Consider the following 20,971-nt stretch of genomic DNA (forward strand, 5'->3'; position numbering starts at 1 on the left):
TTACACATACTTCCAGAATACAAGTACTGGTACTAACAGTTACATATACAGCCAGAATACAAGTACTGGTGCTAACAGTTACACATACTTCCAGAATACAAGTACTGGTACTAACAGTTACACATACTTCCAGAATACAAGTACTGGTGCTAACAGTTACACATACTTCCAGAATACAAGTACTGGTACTAACAGTTACACATACTTCCAGAATACAAGTACTGGTACTAACAGTTACATGTACTTCCAGAATACAAGTACTGGTGCTAACAGTTACATATACAGCCAGAATACAAGTACTGGTGCTAACAGTTACACATAATTCCAGAATACAAGTACTGGTACTAACAGTTATGCATACTTCCAGAATACAAGTACTGGTGCTAACAGTTACACATACTTCCAGAATACAAGTACTGGTACTAACAGTTATGCATACTTCCAGAATACAAGTACTGGTGCTAACAGTTACACATACTTCCAGAATACAAGTACTGGTACTAACAGTTACATATACAGCCAGAATACAAGTACTGGTACTAACAGTTACACATACTTCCAGAATACAAGTACTGGTGCTAACAGTTACACATACAACCAGAATACAAGTACTGGTGCTAACAGTTACACGTACATTGTGTAGTAGCGCAAGCAGTTAAACACAGATACATAGAGCAAATACAGTAATGATTTTTGGAACTAAACGTAGTTATTGAAATAATACATGTAGTAGTATAAAATAATACATCTAATGACTAATAATTAAATTCATGTACGCAATAAGAACTTCTATTCATGAGTTGGTGTTTTAATGTATTACCTTCACTGATCTTAATCGGTACTTATTTTGGTCTGCATTTTGGAACATAATTTTTTTGTAAACTACAGTATTAATATACTGTAGAATACTTTATTTTCGTATGGAATAAATTTTCGCTATTTTCGCTGAATGAATGATTTGGTGAAAATAAAATCCAGCGAATATACTTTTTTATGGATATTTTAAATTCCACTCTTCAAACGTCAGTGATAATAAATTCCATACAAACCACCCAAAAAGTCAGGGAAAATAATTTCCAGCTAAAACAAAATATTTAACAGTATAATATTTCTGTATCTGATATATTTTTTTAACAACTTTCTTCAGGAAGAAAAACAAAACATGAAAATACACAGATCCATCATCAATATATAATTTGTTCACAGCCCAATAAAGACACAGAAAAATTGGTTGTATTATGTGAAAATATATTCTGAAGCACTAATACCGATACCAGTAAATTGAAAGGTCATTCTAGGGAGACAGATGCAAATCTGCTTGGATTAACAAAATGACATCACAGTATGTACATATATATCTGTGTCAGTGCAAAAGGTTTATGGCATCTTTACTGTCGGCTTTTTAGATTGGTGGCAAATCCAGGGAAATAACCTTTCAGACATTCAAAGGTTTAAGCGAATCTGTGGGGGTGAAATGCCACTAGTTTACAGATCAGTGAAATCTTCACTGACAAAGGTTTCCTCCCTCACTAAGGAATTTGAGAATCTTGATCTCTCCGGAGAATAAAGCATTTCACATTAACACAACAAGATGCACATGTACACCACTAATATTTTAGGGTTTGGAACAGACTGAAGAACAGGAAGCACAACAGTATGATGGGTAATCTAGGACACGCTGCCGGAAATCACATATACCTAATACACATCATACGTCTGCATGTTTTTTAGCATTAAACTCGTCAGGAAATTGTAAAACAGACAAATGTTCATCAATTTCCTAAGTTATTTTGTTATTTCTTCTTAATTTTTGCAAAAATATTTCCTCACAAACAGATCTTAAATTATCTAAATTTGATTATTGATAGGACCAAAAATAAAGATCTACATTATTTGACGACGAAACATAGCATATATGCTACATATCAACTTTAAATCAACATTAAATCACTTGCCAGTGGAAAAAGATGGTCACAGTGTTGCGATCAGGTTTACAGAGGGCGCCATCTATTTCAATCTAGCTTTGTCAAGCGAAACTCAAAGAATATGGTACAAGATGACAACTTTATCGGGGACCCTGGGAGCAATGTCAAATACATCGCCATCTTGAGAGACTAAGCCTCCCTCTGACAGCGTCTCACTTTATGTGTTACCGGTATTTCCCATAATATTGTTTCATACATCAAGATTTTTCACTGTTCCCATCACATGAACAATTTCTATGAAATGGTAACCCTTAGTTTTTCTTTCTTTTCAGATGTCACATGAATGACAAATAAATTTATTAATTACCGTGTAACCTACAAATGATTAAACAAAAGAAAACTAATCATTAAGCTATGGGGACTATGAATCAGTGACCTCCCTATGAATGAGAAAAAACATTGAATAACCCATGTCATGTAATTAAAGGAAATCAACATAGACAGCCAGTATTCAAGTTAATTTATAACAATTACCAAGTCCACACACACACACTGGTTCTAACAATACACTCCCTGCACACCACATGGCACAGGGTTATGCTACCAGTACTTGTCCTTTGTGTACAACGATACCAATATATCATACAGGGTAAAACTTACTAGTATTTGCCCATATATTGCCAGGATATATCGCTCTGTGGAACTGGATTTGTTTAAAGACGATGACTGCCAGTCAGCCATTTTCGATTCAGAAAATAAAATGATGTGCATCAAGGTTCCATTATGTTAAATGTATGTACCAGGTTTTAACAGAATTGTTGACTTTTAAATGGCTGCATTTGGCCATCTTGTGCATATGTCAAATATAAAGTCTGATGTATTAGTGGAGTTCAAACTTAATTGGTCCAAGCATTGTGGAATACAACTGGAAATGGACAGACGGTCGGTCGGATGGACGGACGGACGGACGGATGCATGCATGCATGAACACACAGTCAATACATAAGTCCCCATTTTAGGACAAGTCCATGCGCAGAAATATAAATAAAAAAATATGCTCAAAAGTCACTATGATTTATAAGATAAGAATACGTAACTCTGATATCCATGTACAGTTGAGTACTGAGTAGTATGCAATGGAAATCTCATTCAGGACTGCATGAGGTCCAGCCATGTGTGTGTCAATCTTATTTTGACTAATAACATCACAGAACATTTTGGACACATGGAAGGCTTTGATTGCGTAAAAACCATTCAGCACAAGCAAAACATCCCCAGATGAACATTAACTTGTTTTCACTAACTCATTTCAAATCGTGCATTAAGTCTTGCAATTTATGATTTACAAATAACTAATTTTTGTTACCGGTCACTGGTAGCATAGTGGTTGTCGCATCAGACTCATGACTAGTAGACCCAAATTCAAATCCTACCTTAGGCTGAACATCAAAAAGGTCGACCCCTACCCTGGGTGAGTGTGCCACAGACTCAATGGGAAGGCCTATTCCACTGGCCGAGATTCATTCACTAACGAATGCGACTTTAGGGGAACCTTGGTTAAGGTCTGCAGGTGCTTGTGTTCGACAGAGATAGCAAATTAAAATAGCCACACGGCCCTGTCATGTAGTCCCAAACATGAATAAAACTTCTGTGGCAAAATGCACTGTCAGCACTAGCACTTGCACACACAAAAGAACAAGCAGCCTATCGGCTGAGATAGCTCCGCTGTTAGCAATGCACATTTCAATTAAAGAACTGAAGACATCATTAGAAAATGAACAATATGTATAGTATCAAAGCAATCGGACTTACAGTTTTTAACAAGAAGTCGAAAATATCACTTTCTACCAAAAATGACAAAAATATTCACCAAAATTAGAGAATTGAAGATATCATCACGAAATGAACAAATCTGAGAAAGGTCTACATGTAGTATCTATATATGTAATATCAAAGCAATTGAACTTTTGGTTTTTAACAAGAAGTCGAAAATATCACTTTTTACCAAAAATGACAAAAATATTCACCAAAATTAAAGAATCGAAGATATCATTACAAAATGAACAAATCTGAGAGAGGTCCACATGTAGTACCTATATATGTAATATCAAAGCAATTGGACTTGCGGTTTTTAACAAGAAGTTGAAAATATCACTTTTTACCAAAAATGACAAAAATATTCACCAAAATTAAAGAATCGAAGACATCATCACAAAATGAACAAATCTGAGAGAGGTCCACATGTAGTACCTATATATGTAATATCAAAGCAATCGGACTCGCGGTTTTTAACAAGAAGTCGAAAATATCACTTTTTACCAAAAATTACAAAAATATTCACCAAAATTAGAGAATTGAAGATATCATCACGAAATGAACAAATCTGAGAGAGGTCCACATGTAGTACCTATATATGTAGTATCAAAGCAATTGGACTTGCGGTTTTTAACAAGAAGTCAAAAATATCACTTTTTACCAAAAATGACAAAAATATTCACCAAAATTAGAGAATTAAAGATATCATTACAAAATGAACAAATCTGAGAGAGGTCCACATGTAGTACCTATATATGTAATATCAAAGCAATTGCACTTGCGGTTTTTAACAAGAAGTCGAAAATATCACTTTTTACCAAAAATGACAAAAATATTCACCAAAATTAGAGAATTGAAGATATCAACATGAAATGAACAAGCCAAAGAGAGGTCTACCCAAGGTACATATACACCAAGTATCAAAGCATTCAGGCTTGTAGTTTTCAAGAAGAAGTCGAAAAAGTAAAACATTGATACAGACGACGACGGACAATCACTCATATCATATGATAAGCTCCGCTCGACAAAGTCGACAGCGGAGCTAAAAAGTCAGGAGAGACAACAGTGACATCAATGTCCAGAACTGTCGCCTGGCACAAAACTATGAAAAAAAAAATTAAAAAAATATTTTTCTAATTTTTGCAATTTGATGATTTAATGGCATCAGTGATAATCAAATGTCACAAAAGTCGCGTCTTCAAGATACCCTCCCCTTATATCACTAGTCAATTTCTCATCATTAACAATTTTACGATTTTCCATGACTCACAAATTAGCGACAAAATTTGCCTTGTGAAAAAAAAATTTGCTAATTTTTGCAATTTGATGATTTAATGGCATCAGTGATAACCAAATGTCACAAAAGTCGCGTCTTCAAGATACCCTCCCCTTATATCACTAGTCAATTTCTCATCACTAAAAATTTTACGATTTTCCATGACTCACAAATTAGCAACAAAATTTGCCTTGTGAAATTAAAGAGACTTAGAGTACCTGCAATTGGTCGTTATATTACACTGTGAATTGTTTAATCTTTGTCACTAGCAATTCCCATGATTTGATCAGAGAGAGATTCATGCGTACAAAATTTCAGGAAAGTCGCTGCGACATACAGTCTTGAAGATCTCAATGAAATGATCACTGCTTAAAAAAATTATGTAGTTGCCACGAATCACAAAATTTACAAATATGTTTCCCACAAAATGAAAGCAGCTTGCAGTCTTATTCATCATTGGTTACCATGGTGATAATATGCAATGTCTCGGAATTCTTTAAATCAAGGAACAACATGCAATTGACTGGTCCTTAAATTCTTGCAACTCTATTAAACATAGTTGTATTCTATAAAAAAAAAACCACTTTCTATAACCTTTTGTCCCTTCTAATATTACACACAGATTTGAGAAAACCACTGCACAACTGACGGCCAGATCAAACCTTGTCATGGAATTCATGCGTAATGCGGACACAGGTACATACATATGCAATAACTTAATAGATGCTTACTAAGAGTACTTTCAATCTTTCCAAAAACTGCATTTATATATGCAGAATCATTAAAATATGACGTACTTGAACATGGATACACTTCCGGCATATATGTAAGCCTATGCACAACTAATATAGCTTAATTAGGAAACAATCTTTATAATTGTCATATTTTGGTCAGAATATTTGATTGAGAGTACAGCGACCAGACTTTTCGAATATTGCTCCTTTTGTCAGAGTATCCAACAAATGCTACCCCGATGCACTCAGCTGCTACAGCACAGTTCGATAATTGTACAACATTAATTTGATCAATAAAACACAAATTGGATAAAACATCTAATATTTTTATATATTTATAAATTCAACGAAATGTGTGACAGTAAGAAACAAGTTTTACTGACAGTGTCGATTATAAACTAAGAAAGATGTGAATTAATTGTTGGAGAGTTAAATGTTGGAGGAAGTATTCAGCATGTTAACTACCGTAGTTGTTACTATTTCAAGTGACACCATATTTTTGTTCAGTCAAAGTGGCAACCGAGTGTTGTATATAGGCCTGTTTAGGTTAGCAAAAATGTCTAAAAGTGTCCAAATATATAAAAAACGGTGGATGACGTGTTCAAATTTTATGATTTTTTTTTGGACAAAAATCGAAGCCAGTTGTTAACAATTCCTGAAATAAATGAAAAGAAAATGCAACCTAATTAGGTATGTCTTGCCTTTGTACCATATTTAAACAAAATCCCTAAATTTGTATCTCAGAAGTAGAACAATTGTTAAAAAAAACATTACAGGTCAAGTAATAGAATAAGTGCTTCACTTTTTGAATGGTCAAGTCAGCTTTTGTCACTTTTAACAAAATAAATTTGAATTATTTCCACATTGCTTCAAACAATTATATCAAGACCTGAAGCCAATGAAAAAACTGGGTCCATTTGGTCCGAAATTATCAAAGAAATTCGAGAAAAAAGTGCAAAATGTTTCAACACTAAGGGGAATAATTATTGTCTTGAACATAATCTTGTTTTATTTATTGAGCAGTGCTTGTTGTTCCCACATTTGTATTCTGGTTTTAGTTATGTTCTAGACTGGTAAACAAACACAGAGATAAATAAAATTAATTATATTAGCAAATATGACAAAAGTTGTAATTGTTGTATTGCCAAAAATTGAAAATGCGCAATTAAAAGTGGTACAACGTATGACCCTTGTCATGTTGAGAGAAACTGATAAGCAAGATGACATTGGAGTTCTTGCCAATGGTGAAAGAAGCAATTCAACACAGGCATGATCGCACTGTTTTTACTGCTTGTAAAATTACAAATTTTTTTTTCATATTGCACATTTTAGAAACAAGCGTTTAGTTTTAAAAATTTTGCCTTAAAAAGTGAAAAATCAGAAACACAACTGGACCAATTGAAGATTTTGAAATACAATTGAATTGATATAAAATATAAAACAAAAAATTTAAATATATTTTTTGTAATAACAACCTTAAATTTCAGTCCTCAACCCATGACCTTTTCATAGTGTATAGTTTGTACAATAATACTCCCAGCCTCCCAGAAATACACATCCCAACTAACAATGTGGCAACTATTCCTTTGTTGTTGGGATTAAATGTATAGACTAAACCATTCTCACAAGCAGGGGTTCAGCTGAGTATAAGTGGAAAACCAATATGAATGAACAAATGTTATTTTGTGCAGCTTCACGTAATCTTTTTTTTTTTTTAATAATTTTGTTTTCATGAAGATTGTCATTTTTTTTTTTAAAGATATTAGAATTGCATCACCCTGATTTACAATTTTCACCATCTCTACCAAGAAGATGAGAATGGTTTAGCCTCTTTTATACATGTGAGAAACACCCTTTCCCTAATGTTGTGTGTTAAGGTCAGTTGATGAATAATTCCCAACTCACAACTATTTTTTGGTAATCAAAAAAACAATATTTCACAAATAAATAAATGATATTTAATTGAAAGAACTGAAACATATAATTTCCCAGTTTTAGATAATGGAGTGAAAATATTACCAAGTTACCACATGGCATTTGCTACAAAATCAATATGCTGAACGCACCTATGTATTACCTTAAACGCATACATGACCTACCCAGATACATTTCTTTAGCTCTTCTTCTCTAGCTAATATTATAAGTTGCCACTGTGAATATTAGTGGATTTTCCTTTTTGATTTTAGGGTTGAGACATAATTCACCCCATATATACAGTGATATTATACACCACATGTACATATTACACTAGTTATTTACAAAAGCTACCTGTACTATACAATTATTCATGTGAATTTTTGTCCATAGAAGTTGAGAATCTCAAGTTTTAGTTTTTTTTAAATTGTAAATTATAAATAAAAGTGCAATATTTTGTTTTTGTGTGATCACCCACTTACTGTAAAGATTAAAGTTATCATCTAAAATTGGAGGAATGCAGATGAGATAATTATTAAATTTGGTTTTTAAAAAATATATAACTCACCTCTGTCCTTTGCTGAAGACGTTTATTTAATTCGTAGATTCTGTAGTCCGGCTGGCTAACAAAGGGGGTATGCCTCCTGTAATAAAGCGGAGCAAATGGACTAAAGTCAGCAGCGGCCATGATAACGATGACAAAACACTACAACTATGACAGACCGTCATGTCACATAGGGAAGCACATCTCCATCAGACTTGGGCAATGTACGAGACACCGGGCACACTGCGACACTGAGACATCCTACCACAGTGCTACATGTGTATCCTGCATATATTTACTAGTGAGCTAAATTTGGCCCAACCTCCAAGCTGATTGGTTGGTTTATGCTACCTCTGAAATTCAAATGAGGGGGCAACTAAGCATTTATACACAGGGCAGTGGTTACTGCGTTGAATCGTCGTGATATTTTGTCAGCAATTAGTTTCCCTTTCCCAGCCTTGGTTTGGGGAGTGGGGGAGGGGGAGACAGGAATTAAATTGACAAAGAGGTCAATTTGCTAGGATTAAAAGCCAAGGGCACTCGGCAGCAGTGCAACAAGAGGTGAACTCTTTAGCTGTTCAACAAAGCACACGCATGAAGCCACACAAAACAAACCAAACCTAAACCTATTTTATTTGTTCTTATTCACGGAGACGTTTACTACTTCCCAATACTGAGACAGGGGAGATTACCATCCCAAAATAACAATTATAGCAAAGATGGTCCTCCAGACACCACAATTACGTTTCTCTTGCATTATAATCCAGCCTTCAAAGCTCACAGAAGAATCCCCTTTCTAGGCCTCACTACATGTAGCAGTGCAAGTAACAATGACAGGTCAGGGGCCCATTGCTTATAATTATACACAATCACTAATAGAATACAACAGGAGCACAGCCAATGTGTATATTTTTTTACTTAAATCAACAATTTTAGGTAGAACATTTTTTTTTCCTCCAAACATAGCATGCATTCAACAATATTGTTTGCAGTTTTTTTTTTCTTTAACAAATGAAATACATCCCCCCTAAAGAATAGTGTAGATTTCTTCAGCTCCATTTCACTCCATTATAATGCATTCGCTGGTCAACTCCAGAATTGACCTGCTCGACAAGGAATATCTTGTACTATTTGAAAACCATTTCTTATATAGGCTTATTTTATGACGAATTCTTTAAAATGGCGTAATGTACTTTTATGTACGTTTCATGTACTTTTATGTACATTATTTTTTTCTTAATTTGGATGGAGACCTACATGATCTAAGATTTAAAAAAAAAGAAAATCCATTATAGTACAGTAAAACCATTTATTTTTGTTATTTCAATGTTTTGAGATATTCACTGGATTATAATATCACAAATTTGCCAGGGAAACAATGAGTTACTGTGAAATACTTTTTTTTCGCTGAAAAGATATTTTTGGGTGTTTTGTATGGAATTTATTTTCACTGATTTTTCGCAACTTTAATGTAACATACAAGAAAAAAGGTATATTAACTGGATTTTATTTTCACTGATACCTTACCTCAGCGAAAATAGCAAAAATTAATTCCAAGCGAAAATAAAGTATTTTACAGTATATTATTATTTCTTATGTTCACATAGATTTCATTTAGCGGATTTTACTTCTCAGGGAAAGTAGCAACATTAAAATCCAGTGAATAATTAATGCATTTACAGTATGTAGGTACTCAAAATCCTCCTCGAGATTAAAACAGACACTTTCTAATTTCTGAAAATTTAAGGTTTTTGGGGAGGTAGTGTTAAAAAAACACATTTAAGAACTCCAATACAGCCTATATGAATCAGAAATGTAGATATTTGACAGGCCAACCTTAAGGGATAAACCATTCAAAAATGGGGAGAGGGTCAGATTGAGTTTGGAAAAGACCCATCAATAAAATAAGAAAATAGTTATATATGTACTGGTGGATTTTGAGAAAACATTATCCACATAAAATGTATACACTATTACTTCAGATTAATTTCAGCCTTAAGTAAATAATGAAACCAATAAAACCAAAATACTTGTTTCGGTCATCAACAAAAATATGAAATTAATGTTTTTTTTACACGAACGGATGTACATGGAAGTGACCAATCACAAGACAATATTTCGAGAGTTGTTATTTATATTTATGTAAATTTAAGTATGTATCCTGTAGTATATTAGTAAGTGCATGCCCATTCAAATTGTTGAAGTTTGCCAAAAAGTTATTTCATGTAGGTGGCAAACACATATTTTTAGTAGCTGAATACAAAATTATGTATTTTTTTTTTCATTTTTAGTTGGCGAAAGATGGAAATTTGTCAAAGTGTGAAAGTGATTATGCCAACAAATACTGAGGAAATGGCAAGTTAATGGGGGGGGGGGGGGGGGTTTGTACCACATTTGAACCAAATGTATGCAGGGTTCTGGCAAAGATGGAAACATCAACGATGATAATGATGATGGTAGCGACAACCACAATGGACATTACATCTCATACATTAGACAACCCGTGTCGGTGGTCCTAACGACAGACAAAATTCAATGAGGAATCAATTTCATATAAAATAAAATACAATTTGGCCAAAACAAAAATATTTAAATAAATTATTGTCAGGTTGCCAAACTTTGAAAGTTACTAAAATGTGAACATTATAAAGAAGCAACCTGTCAAGACAAGAAGGCCTCCTGTAATGCCATTTCTGCATCAGGCTGGTAGTTTTGAAGAAGAAGTTCATAATATAATTAATTTTCCTTCAAATGTATTTACTAATATTAGAGAATATTAAAATTTCTCATCCCAAAATGAACATATCTGATACTATCGCTTACATATCAATAATCCAACAATTGGATTTTGAGAAAAAGTTGAAAAAACAAATTTTACCAAAAATAATCAAATTGAAGTTATGTATCACAAAATGAACAAATGAATAAGATCACAAGAAAAACCAAATATTGTAGCAATGTAAATAGTAATTTTCAAGAAGAGTCATTTATAAGAAGTTGATGACGAACAAAAATCCAGTAGCCTAAGGAGCACACCCAGAAATGGCACACCTTGGCATACCTAACTTAGTGATAAATATCAAAGTAACCTTGCTGATTGTTTCAGATTAAGATAGTGAAACATAACCGAAATAAAAATGACATGAATATAAATAAAAACATTAATGCAAACAACCCTGTGTCATGCAAAATCAATTAGGTCAACAAGTTGGTTACAGAAAAAAAAAAAACATGTTTATCTTAGTAATATTTGAAAAACAAGTATAATTATTAGTTATTCCATGACCATATGCAAATTAGACCATTTAAACATCGAAGTCACATTTTTTTCAACTTCCACAAAAAATCCTATATAATTATTTTCCCATATTTTTTCAAAATGTCAAAAAATCCTACATAATTATTTTCCCATATTTTTTCAAAATGTTGATCTAAATCTGTAGCTGATGGGAAATAATGTAAATTTGGTGTGAAATTAGCGAGGAAATTAGAAATAAATACATACAAACAAACAAACAAGATAAATGTTGCACAAAAATGTTCATACTAAAGATTAACATGCTAATGGTAACAATTATGCAGATCAGCATCTTCATTTGTAACAATTATGCAAATTAACATCCTTTATTGTAACAATAATGCAAATTACCAAAGTAAACAAATATTTTCTAGATATTCTCATGAAATGAACAAAACAAATCTGAGAATTAATCTACCTGGTAAGACGTGAAAGCAAACTGGATCGCTTGTTTCAAAAACATTACTCAAAATATGTAACATTGTTTACCAGTAATAGTTGTTTCAAATTTAGAGAGCTGACTGTGACAAAATTAGTTAATCTACTGAAATTAAAAACTACCTCACTTGACAACCTTATGGTATGACAATGGCTATAGAGTTACACTACACAGACAAGACATCACATACTACAGGATGATGAGTAAACATATGGTAGAATTAAAAAATACACATTTCATAAATCATAGACACAGATTTTTGAACACTGCATCACCATCACTTCAGCATTAACTAATCCAATGGGGCGCTCATCACCACCTGGCCTTTTATATCATCCTTTGCAAATAAGTGTAATACCAGTATGGTAAGTCTCCTCCGAAGCGGATTGAAAAATGTGTCGTCATACAGTGCCCCAATTTCATTTTTTTTTTCAGTCAGACTTCACAGGCAAAAAAAGTGAAATGGTATACTATACTGTAAAATTAACTAAAATTCAGACTAGTAATGTACTGCATCCTGGGAGCAGTATCAATTGAATTTCGTACTCCAACCCCTGCTTTATGGAGTATGGCATTATGTAACCACTCTTCCTCCTACCCAATATATTACTAACAAGAATATTTTTGTGAATATTGAATTATGCAAAAGAATATTCTCTATGCAAATTAGCAGTAATTGATAATTAAGTCATTAAATTCTTTGTTGATTATTTTTAGCTACCAATTATAGTTTAAGTCTGTTCATGGATAGTAAAAGAAATATTCAGATTTCAATGATTTTCATATATGGTTTTATTTTGCGTTGTTCACAAAACTCATAAAAACAATGCTACTTATTACCTGAAAATAACTACAAAAAAACATCAAAACGGCGATGTTTGAGCCAATCAACATTGGTTTCTGTGAGAAAAAGATAGTCATATCTGAAAATATATTTGGGTGACATATAGTGAAAAACAATATTACTTGTTCTAATGGGATTCTGAGGAAAAAACATTCTCTATGAATTAAAGCTGTCATATGGATTCTTACGGAAAATATATGTGCATATATAGCATTTTGTTACATGATTTGCAAACACTCAAAAAGGCTATGGGATATATGCAAAAAAAAAAAATATTGTGACAAAATTGTTATCTTACTCAATAAATTAAAATACCCGTGAACCTTAATAAGTGTTAGAAGTATGTGGCATTGAAATTCCTGCATTCTGCTATACAATATTATTAAATCTCTAAGGATCCATGCTTAAAGGAGGACAACAGAATCTGTCGGGGAGGGGGGGGGGACAGTGCATATGGTCCAGAGTACAATGATTTTGTCAGTCTAAGTCCCTTGTTGTAATTTTGTTTTTTATTCATTTGTGTCATGCTGTAAACTAATTTAATTACTGACGCCCTAATTTCCAGAGATGTGTCTTTGAACGATTCAAGTTTCTTGTACTTAATTTGGTGGTAATTATGGATACAAATAATAACCAAACTATTTTATGTACATATACTAGTGGTGTAATATATAGAAGTCTCACAACTTACGAGATGATCACAAAGGTCACATTTCATCCATTTTCACTTGTTCACACCACTTTGAATAATCACCTAACTGGAGATGACTAAACTAATGTCATTAGCTAAAATACTATGAAAATTAGATTATCTAGGCTTGGTAAAATGACATGTTATAATTTTAATCATAAATTCAAAATTATTGAGCAAGAATTTAAAATCAAAATGCAAGGATCACCACCTTTAGAAGATTTCACATGAAATTGACCAATGTGTATTAGGAATTCAATTAAAGAATTCGCTGACATTTTGAATATCAATATCAAATGAACCAACCATCCTCTTGAATATAATACACTGGGTTTTAATATATCAAACTGGGGATGGTACCAGTGGTGAAATTATTAAATATAATACACTGGGTTTTAATATATCAAACTGGGGATGGTACCAGTGGTGAAATTATTAAATATAATACACTGGGTTTTAATATATCAAACTGGGGATGGTACCAGTGGTGAAATTATTAAATATAATACACTGGGTTTTAATATATCAAACTGAGAATGGTACCAGTGGTGAAATTATTAAATATAATACACTGGGTTTTAATATATCAAACTGGAGATGGTACCAGTGGTGAAATTATTAAACATAATACACTGGGTTTTAATATATCAAACTGGATATGGTACCAGTGGTGAAATTATTAAATATACACTGAGAGCTCAAGAAAGACTTCAATCTGATTGTCTTTGAAACAGGTATAGAATATCAACGACTATGCAGGGGTCATCACCATGGAAACCATAGTATAAATTAGGAAATCATCTTTACTGCAGGATATATGTACATATATACGAAACAGCCACCATATAAAATGTCTCTAAAAACAGTCAAAGAAATAACTGCTCAAATACAATAGATTAGATAAATTCATTGTTATGCAAATTACCATTACAGTTTTATGCAACAACAAAATACATATATTTTTAAAACTATGGTGTTCATAGGGCATGCTATCTGTAAATCAAATCTGACAAAAACACCTTTGACCTAGAAACTACCAAATGTCTCCATGTCAGACCTGTAATATGATACCAATATTTGAATATTTTTTTTGTTTCCTGACGACAATGAAAAGCAATTTAATTATCGCCTGAAGTGAATTGGTTAAAATAAAAATTACCCAAAAAATAATTTTAAAATAAATTATAAGCATCACAAAATGTCATTTTCATGTTCATTTTACATTTCTTTTTTTCTTTGATGAATTCATTTTTATTCAATTTTAAAAATAGATATGTATTCCGCAATTTCTATTTTGTAGACAGAAAATGAAATATCTGTATTGAATATACAATTTCTGAAATGAAGCCAACTCAATGAATTCTGGGATATGTTTTCCCTGAGTCATGTTTATTTCACCTTCTCTGTTCATATGTCTGTATAATCAGTTAGAAACAGATTTTGTGGGAGGCAACTTCCCTGCCAATATAACAATAAGCAACCACTTAAGTATACAAAGCTCTCAATCAGAAAGGGCCCCCTAGCCCACTAGAGGTGTACACAAGTGCTGAAAGGCACTAGAGGGCGCACTCTCATTTCAGTCGCTTATGCAGACATTTTCTTACAAAATATTTCGGTCAGTTTGCAAGACAATTACATTTATGTTTCAAGATTTTTTAACAGAATCATAACGGTCAGCAAGTCTCCAAAATGTATAATAAAGTAGAAACGGTAGTTCTTTTTTTGAAATTTGTCATGGCCCTGAAAAGGGCCATTTGGTTTGAGTTTCCTTAGAAAGGATTCAAGCAAATTATTATTGCTCGTATATGACTCAATCCGGAATTTGTCAAACCAGAAATAATTTTACGTACTTTAACCCCTGACATTTTAGTTCATTTTGAGTTCACATGTTTGCGGTGGGGAAATCCTAATTTAAACGAGTCCTCACTGTCGATTTTTATTATTTCTGGTTTATTTGTCACGTTATAAGCAATAAATTATTTTGGCTATACTTGTAAAGTTGCATATTGTTTATTTCCATTGCATGTTCCCTGTCGCAGTTCGATCTGCATGTTGTCAATATTCGTGAATTTTCGTTTTTTTTGCAAATGCCCACCCCTATTTTTTGACAATTTTCCTTGTTCAGGATACTGGGCGCTAACCCGGACAACTACGGTATACAACAGGCATTCAGTTGACAAATAACTGTGATTTCAAGTATATTCATGCGCGATATTCAGGGAAATGAATGAACATATTGACTTGGCTACAACTACATTGAAATGTCGTTGTACAATTTGAATATGTATACACAAAAGTCAATCCAATACATACAGGAAACACATAATACAAAACTAAATCAAGACAACTTGAAAATGGATTTCCTCCACCCAGTTTACTTACATTTTTGGCTCAAAATTCTTCATATGATCATGATTGAGATATGGCCTGCAAATAAAAAAAGAAAGTACACACTTTGAACTTATGGACCTGTATGGAAGGTGATTGAGCTAATATGATGAGCATTACAAGGTTGCAACAAGGAAGTTTACTATCATAATAACAAATAATTTACATAATATAATTTTGTATTTTGAGTTCATCACAAATATTATGTCATTGTTAAAAGTGGCATTAAAGGAATAGACAGTTTGAAAAACGATTTTGCAAAACACTGATCATATTCAAGATATTTCAGGCATTAATGATAAATACTTATGAATGTTACTCTCTAAAGGCCACATTTTTTCTCGCCAAAATTAAACATTTTAATGTATTTTTCTAAAATTTGTTTATGAACACACATAATTTCCCATTGTTACAGGTATTGATGAACATTTTAGAAGAAAATAGCAAAAAAACTGTGCACTTTGAGTAATCAACTCAACTCAACTCACCCTCCCAGTTCTCTGTGGTCCATCCCCACCGGACTCGGCACGGGATGTACTGGCATGTTGTTGTAGGGAAACCGTATTCTTTCCCCAGGCCCGTCCAGTTCGGCTATTTGTTATGAGACACACAACCAGAAGAAAATTATAAATATGTAACACTATGTTCTTCACGCTCTTCTTGAAAAGAGCGGACGCTGCACAACGCTCCTTCTTTTGAGGTTATTTTCGTCTATACATCTGTTGTTTCTGTTAATTTCTGTAGATAAAAAAAAAATATTTCAAAGGTTAAACAAAACTTAAATTTCTCATATTCATTTAAAGTAGAGAATATTTTTTTAACAGTAATGCATTGTAACTTTATTGTACAAAAATTCATGATGTAATTGACACAGTTATCTTTCATTTGTGAAGCCTAGGGTAAGGTTATTGCAGTTACCCTGTCTGTCTGTCTGCGTGTGTGTGTCTTGTGGTACTGATGTTGTGATGAATTCAATTTAACTTTAAGTCAACAGGACCTACATTGTGACGACCCTCACTATTTTCGAATTTAAGTCAAGTTTGCATAGCTTAGGTTTAGTAAAGGAGGAAGGTATGGTTCAATTTATATTAATATTAACATAATTGTACCATACTTTCCCCCTTTACTAAACTTAAGCTTCGCAAACATTTCTATGTTATGTCACGGGATATTCAACTTTTATTCAATTAATCTTAATTAAACTGCAATTCTACATTGAATTACATTGTAATTGAGTATAATTTGACTCAAATTAAAACGCAACCCTATATAGAAATGCATTTTAATCAAGTTCATATCGGCTGAGATAGTGATAGACACATTTCAATTAAAGAACTGAAGATATCATTAGAAAATTAACAATATGTATAGTATGTATAGCAATCAAACTTGCTGTTTCCAACAAGAAGTAAAAAATATCACTTTTTACCAAAAATGACAAAAATATTCACCAAAATTAGAGAATTGAGAATATCATCATGAAATGAACAAATCTGAGAGAGGTCCACATGTAGTATCTATATATATGTAATATCAAAGCAATCGAATTTGCTGTTTTCAGCAAGAAGTCAAAAATATCACTTTTTACCAAAAATGACAAAAATATTCACCAAAATTAGAGAATTGACAATATCATCATGAAATGAACAAATCTAAGAGCGGTCTACCCTAGGTACATACACACCAAGTATCAGAGCATTCAGGCTTGTAGTTTTCAAGAACAAGTCGAAAAAGTAAAACATTGACACGGACGACGAACAATCTCTCATATAATAAGCTCCGCTCGACAAAGTCGACAGCGGAGGCAAAAACTTAAAAAATATTACAAGGAAGAGTAATTCCGTCAATTTTGAAAACCATCGGCAGACGTAACTGTGCTTAGACGTCACTCTTAATTAGAATTAATTAGCATATTATTCCGTAGTTCTGTGAAATCATGTGATAAATAGGTTATTACCTGATATCACTTACACAGAACTAGTTGATATGGTGTCATACACCTTTGGTTTGTAAATTATACTAGTTTTATGAACTTGTGATATCAGACAATTAAACCATGAGTTACATTTTGTCAACTTTCACAAAATTAAACTCTCGAATTTTTGTTTTCAATATATCTTTGAACAAGCCATGCATGGCACAGTCCCCGTTAGTTATCAGTGCCCGTTTTCGGACTGTGTCTGAAAAGGGGACTAAAACGTCAGTGGAAAATTATGCCAATGTAACCCAAAGTTAATAGAAAAAAACAAATATATAAAAAGACATTTTGGTGAGTAAATGTAAGGCAGTCCAAAAAAATGCATGTTTTAAGTGATAGTATATACTCTCCAGGATGGCCACATAGATTTTAAAATAAACATCAGTGCCTTTTACAAAATGCCTAAAATTGAGCTAAGAGGGCTACAAACTTAGCCACAAAAAAAATGTTAAAAGATGTTAACTTATTCGAAAAGTATAAACAGAAACTAATTCACTTTTTCAAAATACCAGCAATAAAATTTAAAATCCCCTTCCCCATGTTTTTTTTTGTTTATTTATACAAGAATAATCTGAGCCGAATGGAATACAATACGCAATGTGTACAGCGGTGACATGATGACTAGCAGTAATCAAATCAACATTACAAAAGAACACCATATTCTGGCAGCATGACACGCCAGATGTCAGTAAAACCCTGCACCATTTTGAATCCATAATGATGGTAATTTATTCAGTTATAGTTTGTTGTTTGTAATATAAATATGATATGAAACATGTCGTCCTATGTAACATTTGAGTGTCTGAGATATGGATTTGGAAACATTGTGCAACATAAGTAACCCACTGGTATACTGGTATACGCGATGTTGAGATTTGGTTGAAATGTACTGTAAAATATGTTTTTTTTAGCTTGAATTAATTTTTGCTGAATAGCATTTTTGGGTGTTTTGTATGAAATTTATTTTCACTGATTGAAGTTGAATGTAAAATATAGGAAAAAAGGTATATTTGCTGGATTTTATTATCACTGAATTATTCTTAGTTAAAATAGCGAAAAATTAATTCCAAGTGAAAATAAAGTATTCTACAGTAGACAATCCAGGCATGGCCAACATTTTGTTGACATTTTATGTTTTTAAATTTATGTATATATGCAAAACTTTATGACTTGTCGCTATGGTAGTTTGAATCAAATCATGAAACAAAATGATATGTATTAGTAACGCACCATGTGTGATGTTTATACATGTACCAAGTCTGATTACAAGCAAATCAAGAATGTCTTAGAAACAGTTGAGGACATTTCAAAATTCTGTTTTGTTTGGGGAACGAATTTCAAACAAAATCAGTATCTGCAAAGTAATTCATGTGTATGCATGGACAGTCTCAGCTTCAGGACTATAAGTAATTATAAGACGCATGATGTATGATATAGTTTTGAGACCACAGCATATTACCCACGTTACAAATATACTAACATGTGGAAAATCAAAACTTGTTTAAAGTTTTGCCAGTCTCGTTTGAAGTCTTGCTCATGTAAAAGTTCCCATTACATGCATTAAATTGAACACCTCTGTAAACTGAATAATTCTGTCATTCTATTTAGAACTTAGTTTATACAAGTAATTGTAATGAATTGTTTACTATAGACAAGCAGGGTGCCACTACTCTATAATGCTCTAGGAAGTTGTGTACTGGTAACTATTTTTCTTTTGCCATTTCCCATTTCCCACAGAATTACAGTACACGGTTGAAAAGTTTCTATCAATTGTAATAAACATTACATAGTCATGTAGAAAACAGAGAGCAAACAGCAACACCTTCCAACCCATAGAAAGGATCAAGGTGACGATGATTTGGATCACTGACTGATCTATGTCCTTTTAGAATAATGGATAAATCATTGCCACAATGTAAAGCTAACTTGTGACACCGGCTGTTATAATTACACAAAGCATGACCACAGAGGGGGATAAAAATGTGAAAAAAAAACATACAATGATGGTATACTGTAGAAATGTCACTTAAAGTAAGGCATCGTACCTACATATATATCACTGACATGATCCCAACATGGTCCTTACATGACTTCAGCTTTTTTCACTGATTTTCCTCTGAAACACAATGTGTGAGGGCTCACTTCAATCACATCTTTGTTCTCCCCAAGCCCTTTATTTCATCAGAAATGTGATGTTTGATTTCTTTGGAAGACAAACAAATTAGCAAGACAAAGGAAGCAAATAAAATCCTTTTCATATGCAAATCAGATGAGATGCTTGAATATTTTACTGAGATACACTATAGGATGGCAAATTACATTTATTTACATAACACTGTTATGTGCCAATCACTTCTATTGTGTTCACTGGTGTGATCATTAAGCTTAATTGTTTAACCAAATGTGTTTATATATAGACACTAGTAACACGCAAATCTGGTCAACTAACAATTTAACAATACTGGCTGTTTTTAGAGACATTTTGAGGTAGTAGGACTAGAAACTATGTTTTTTGTTTGCATCCATTTTGTAAATCTTTGCACTTGTTAACATGTGCATTTCAGACAAGAGCTTCATTATACACAGGTTGATTTGACAACATTTTCAAATTTATTTGGCGGTGTAAGTCTGTAATGATATATATACTGTAAAATACTTTATTTCAGCTAGAATTAATTTTCGCTGAAAAGACTTTAAGTGTTTTGCATGAAATTTATTTTACTGATTTTTGGTGAGTTGAATGTAAAATATGGGAAAAAAGGTATATTCACTGGATTTTATTTTCACTGAATCACCCCTCCATCGAAAATAGCGAAAATAAAGTATTTCCCAGTATACCAGGACAACATTTCACAACGACCCCAGTAAAATGTTCACTGGTACAATATGTTGACATCATACCACTCATTGAACTAAAGTAATGGGAAACATGGGAAAGTTAAAATTTTAAATCATGTAAATTTCCTTCAATTATGCATAAACTGATCTGAACATGGTTGGGGTTTATTTCATCAGATTCATTTGGTTGCGTAACTGACATACTCTTATCAATAAGAGACAAAAATAATTCAGTGTGTTTCCAAAAATTTTATTTTTTTCACTATATTCAATAGCAATATTCTTTC

The 20,971-nt window shown here is 32.7% G+C and overlaps 1 protein-coding gene across 5 annotated transcripts in view; it reads right to left on the bottom strand.

Moving 5' to 3' along the window:
- The window catches only part of LOC100328985 (LIM homeobox protein cofactor), a 56,338-nt gene that overhangs the window by 22,853 nt on the left and 12,514 nt on the right, over positions 1–20,971 (bottom strand). For 4 of the 5 annotated variants that reach the window (XM_085504523.1, XM_085504525.1, XM_085504524.1 and 1 more), the window contains exons 2-4: positions 16,357–16,606; positions 15,863–15,907; positions 8,233–8,308 (exon numbers count right to left, since the gene is read on the bottom strand). In XM_085504523.1, the coding sequence (XP_085360649.1) occupies positions 8,233–8,308; positions 15,863–15,907; positions 16,357–16,412 (177 nt within the window). In that variant the 5' untranslated portion in view covers positions 16,413–16,606. Of the gene's footprint in view, positions 1–8,232; positions 8,511–15,862; positions 15,908–16,356; positions 16,607–20,971 lie in introns of those variants that run through there. The other variant, XM_085504526.1, reaches the window with a different exon arrangement.

Source organism: Saccoglossus kowalevskii, chromosome 10 (genome assembly GCF_978046115.1).
Source record: "Saccoglossus kowalevskii chromosome 10, keSacKowa6.1, whole genome shotgun sequence".
Lineage (NCBI taxonomy): Eukaryota > Metazoa > Hemichordata > Enteropneusta > Harrimaniidae > Saccoglossus > Saccoglossus kowalevskii.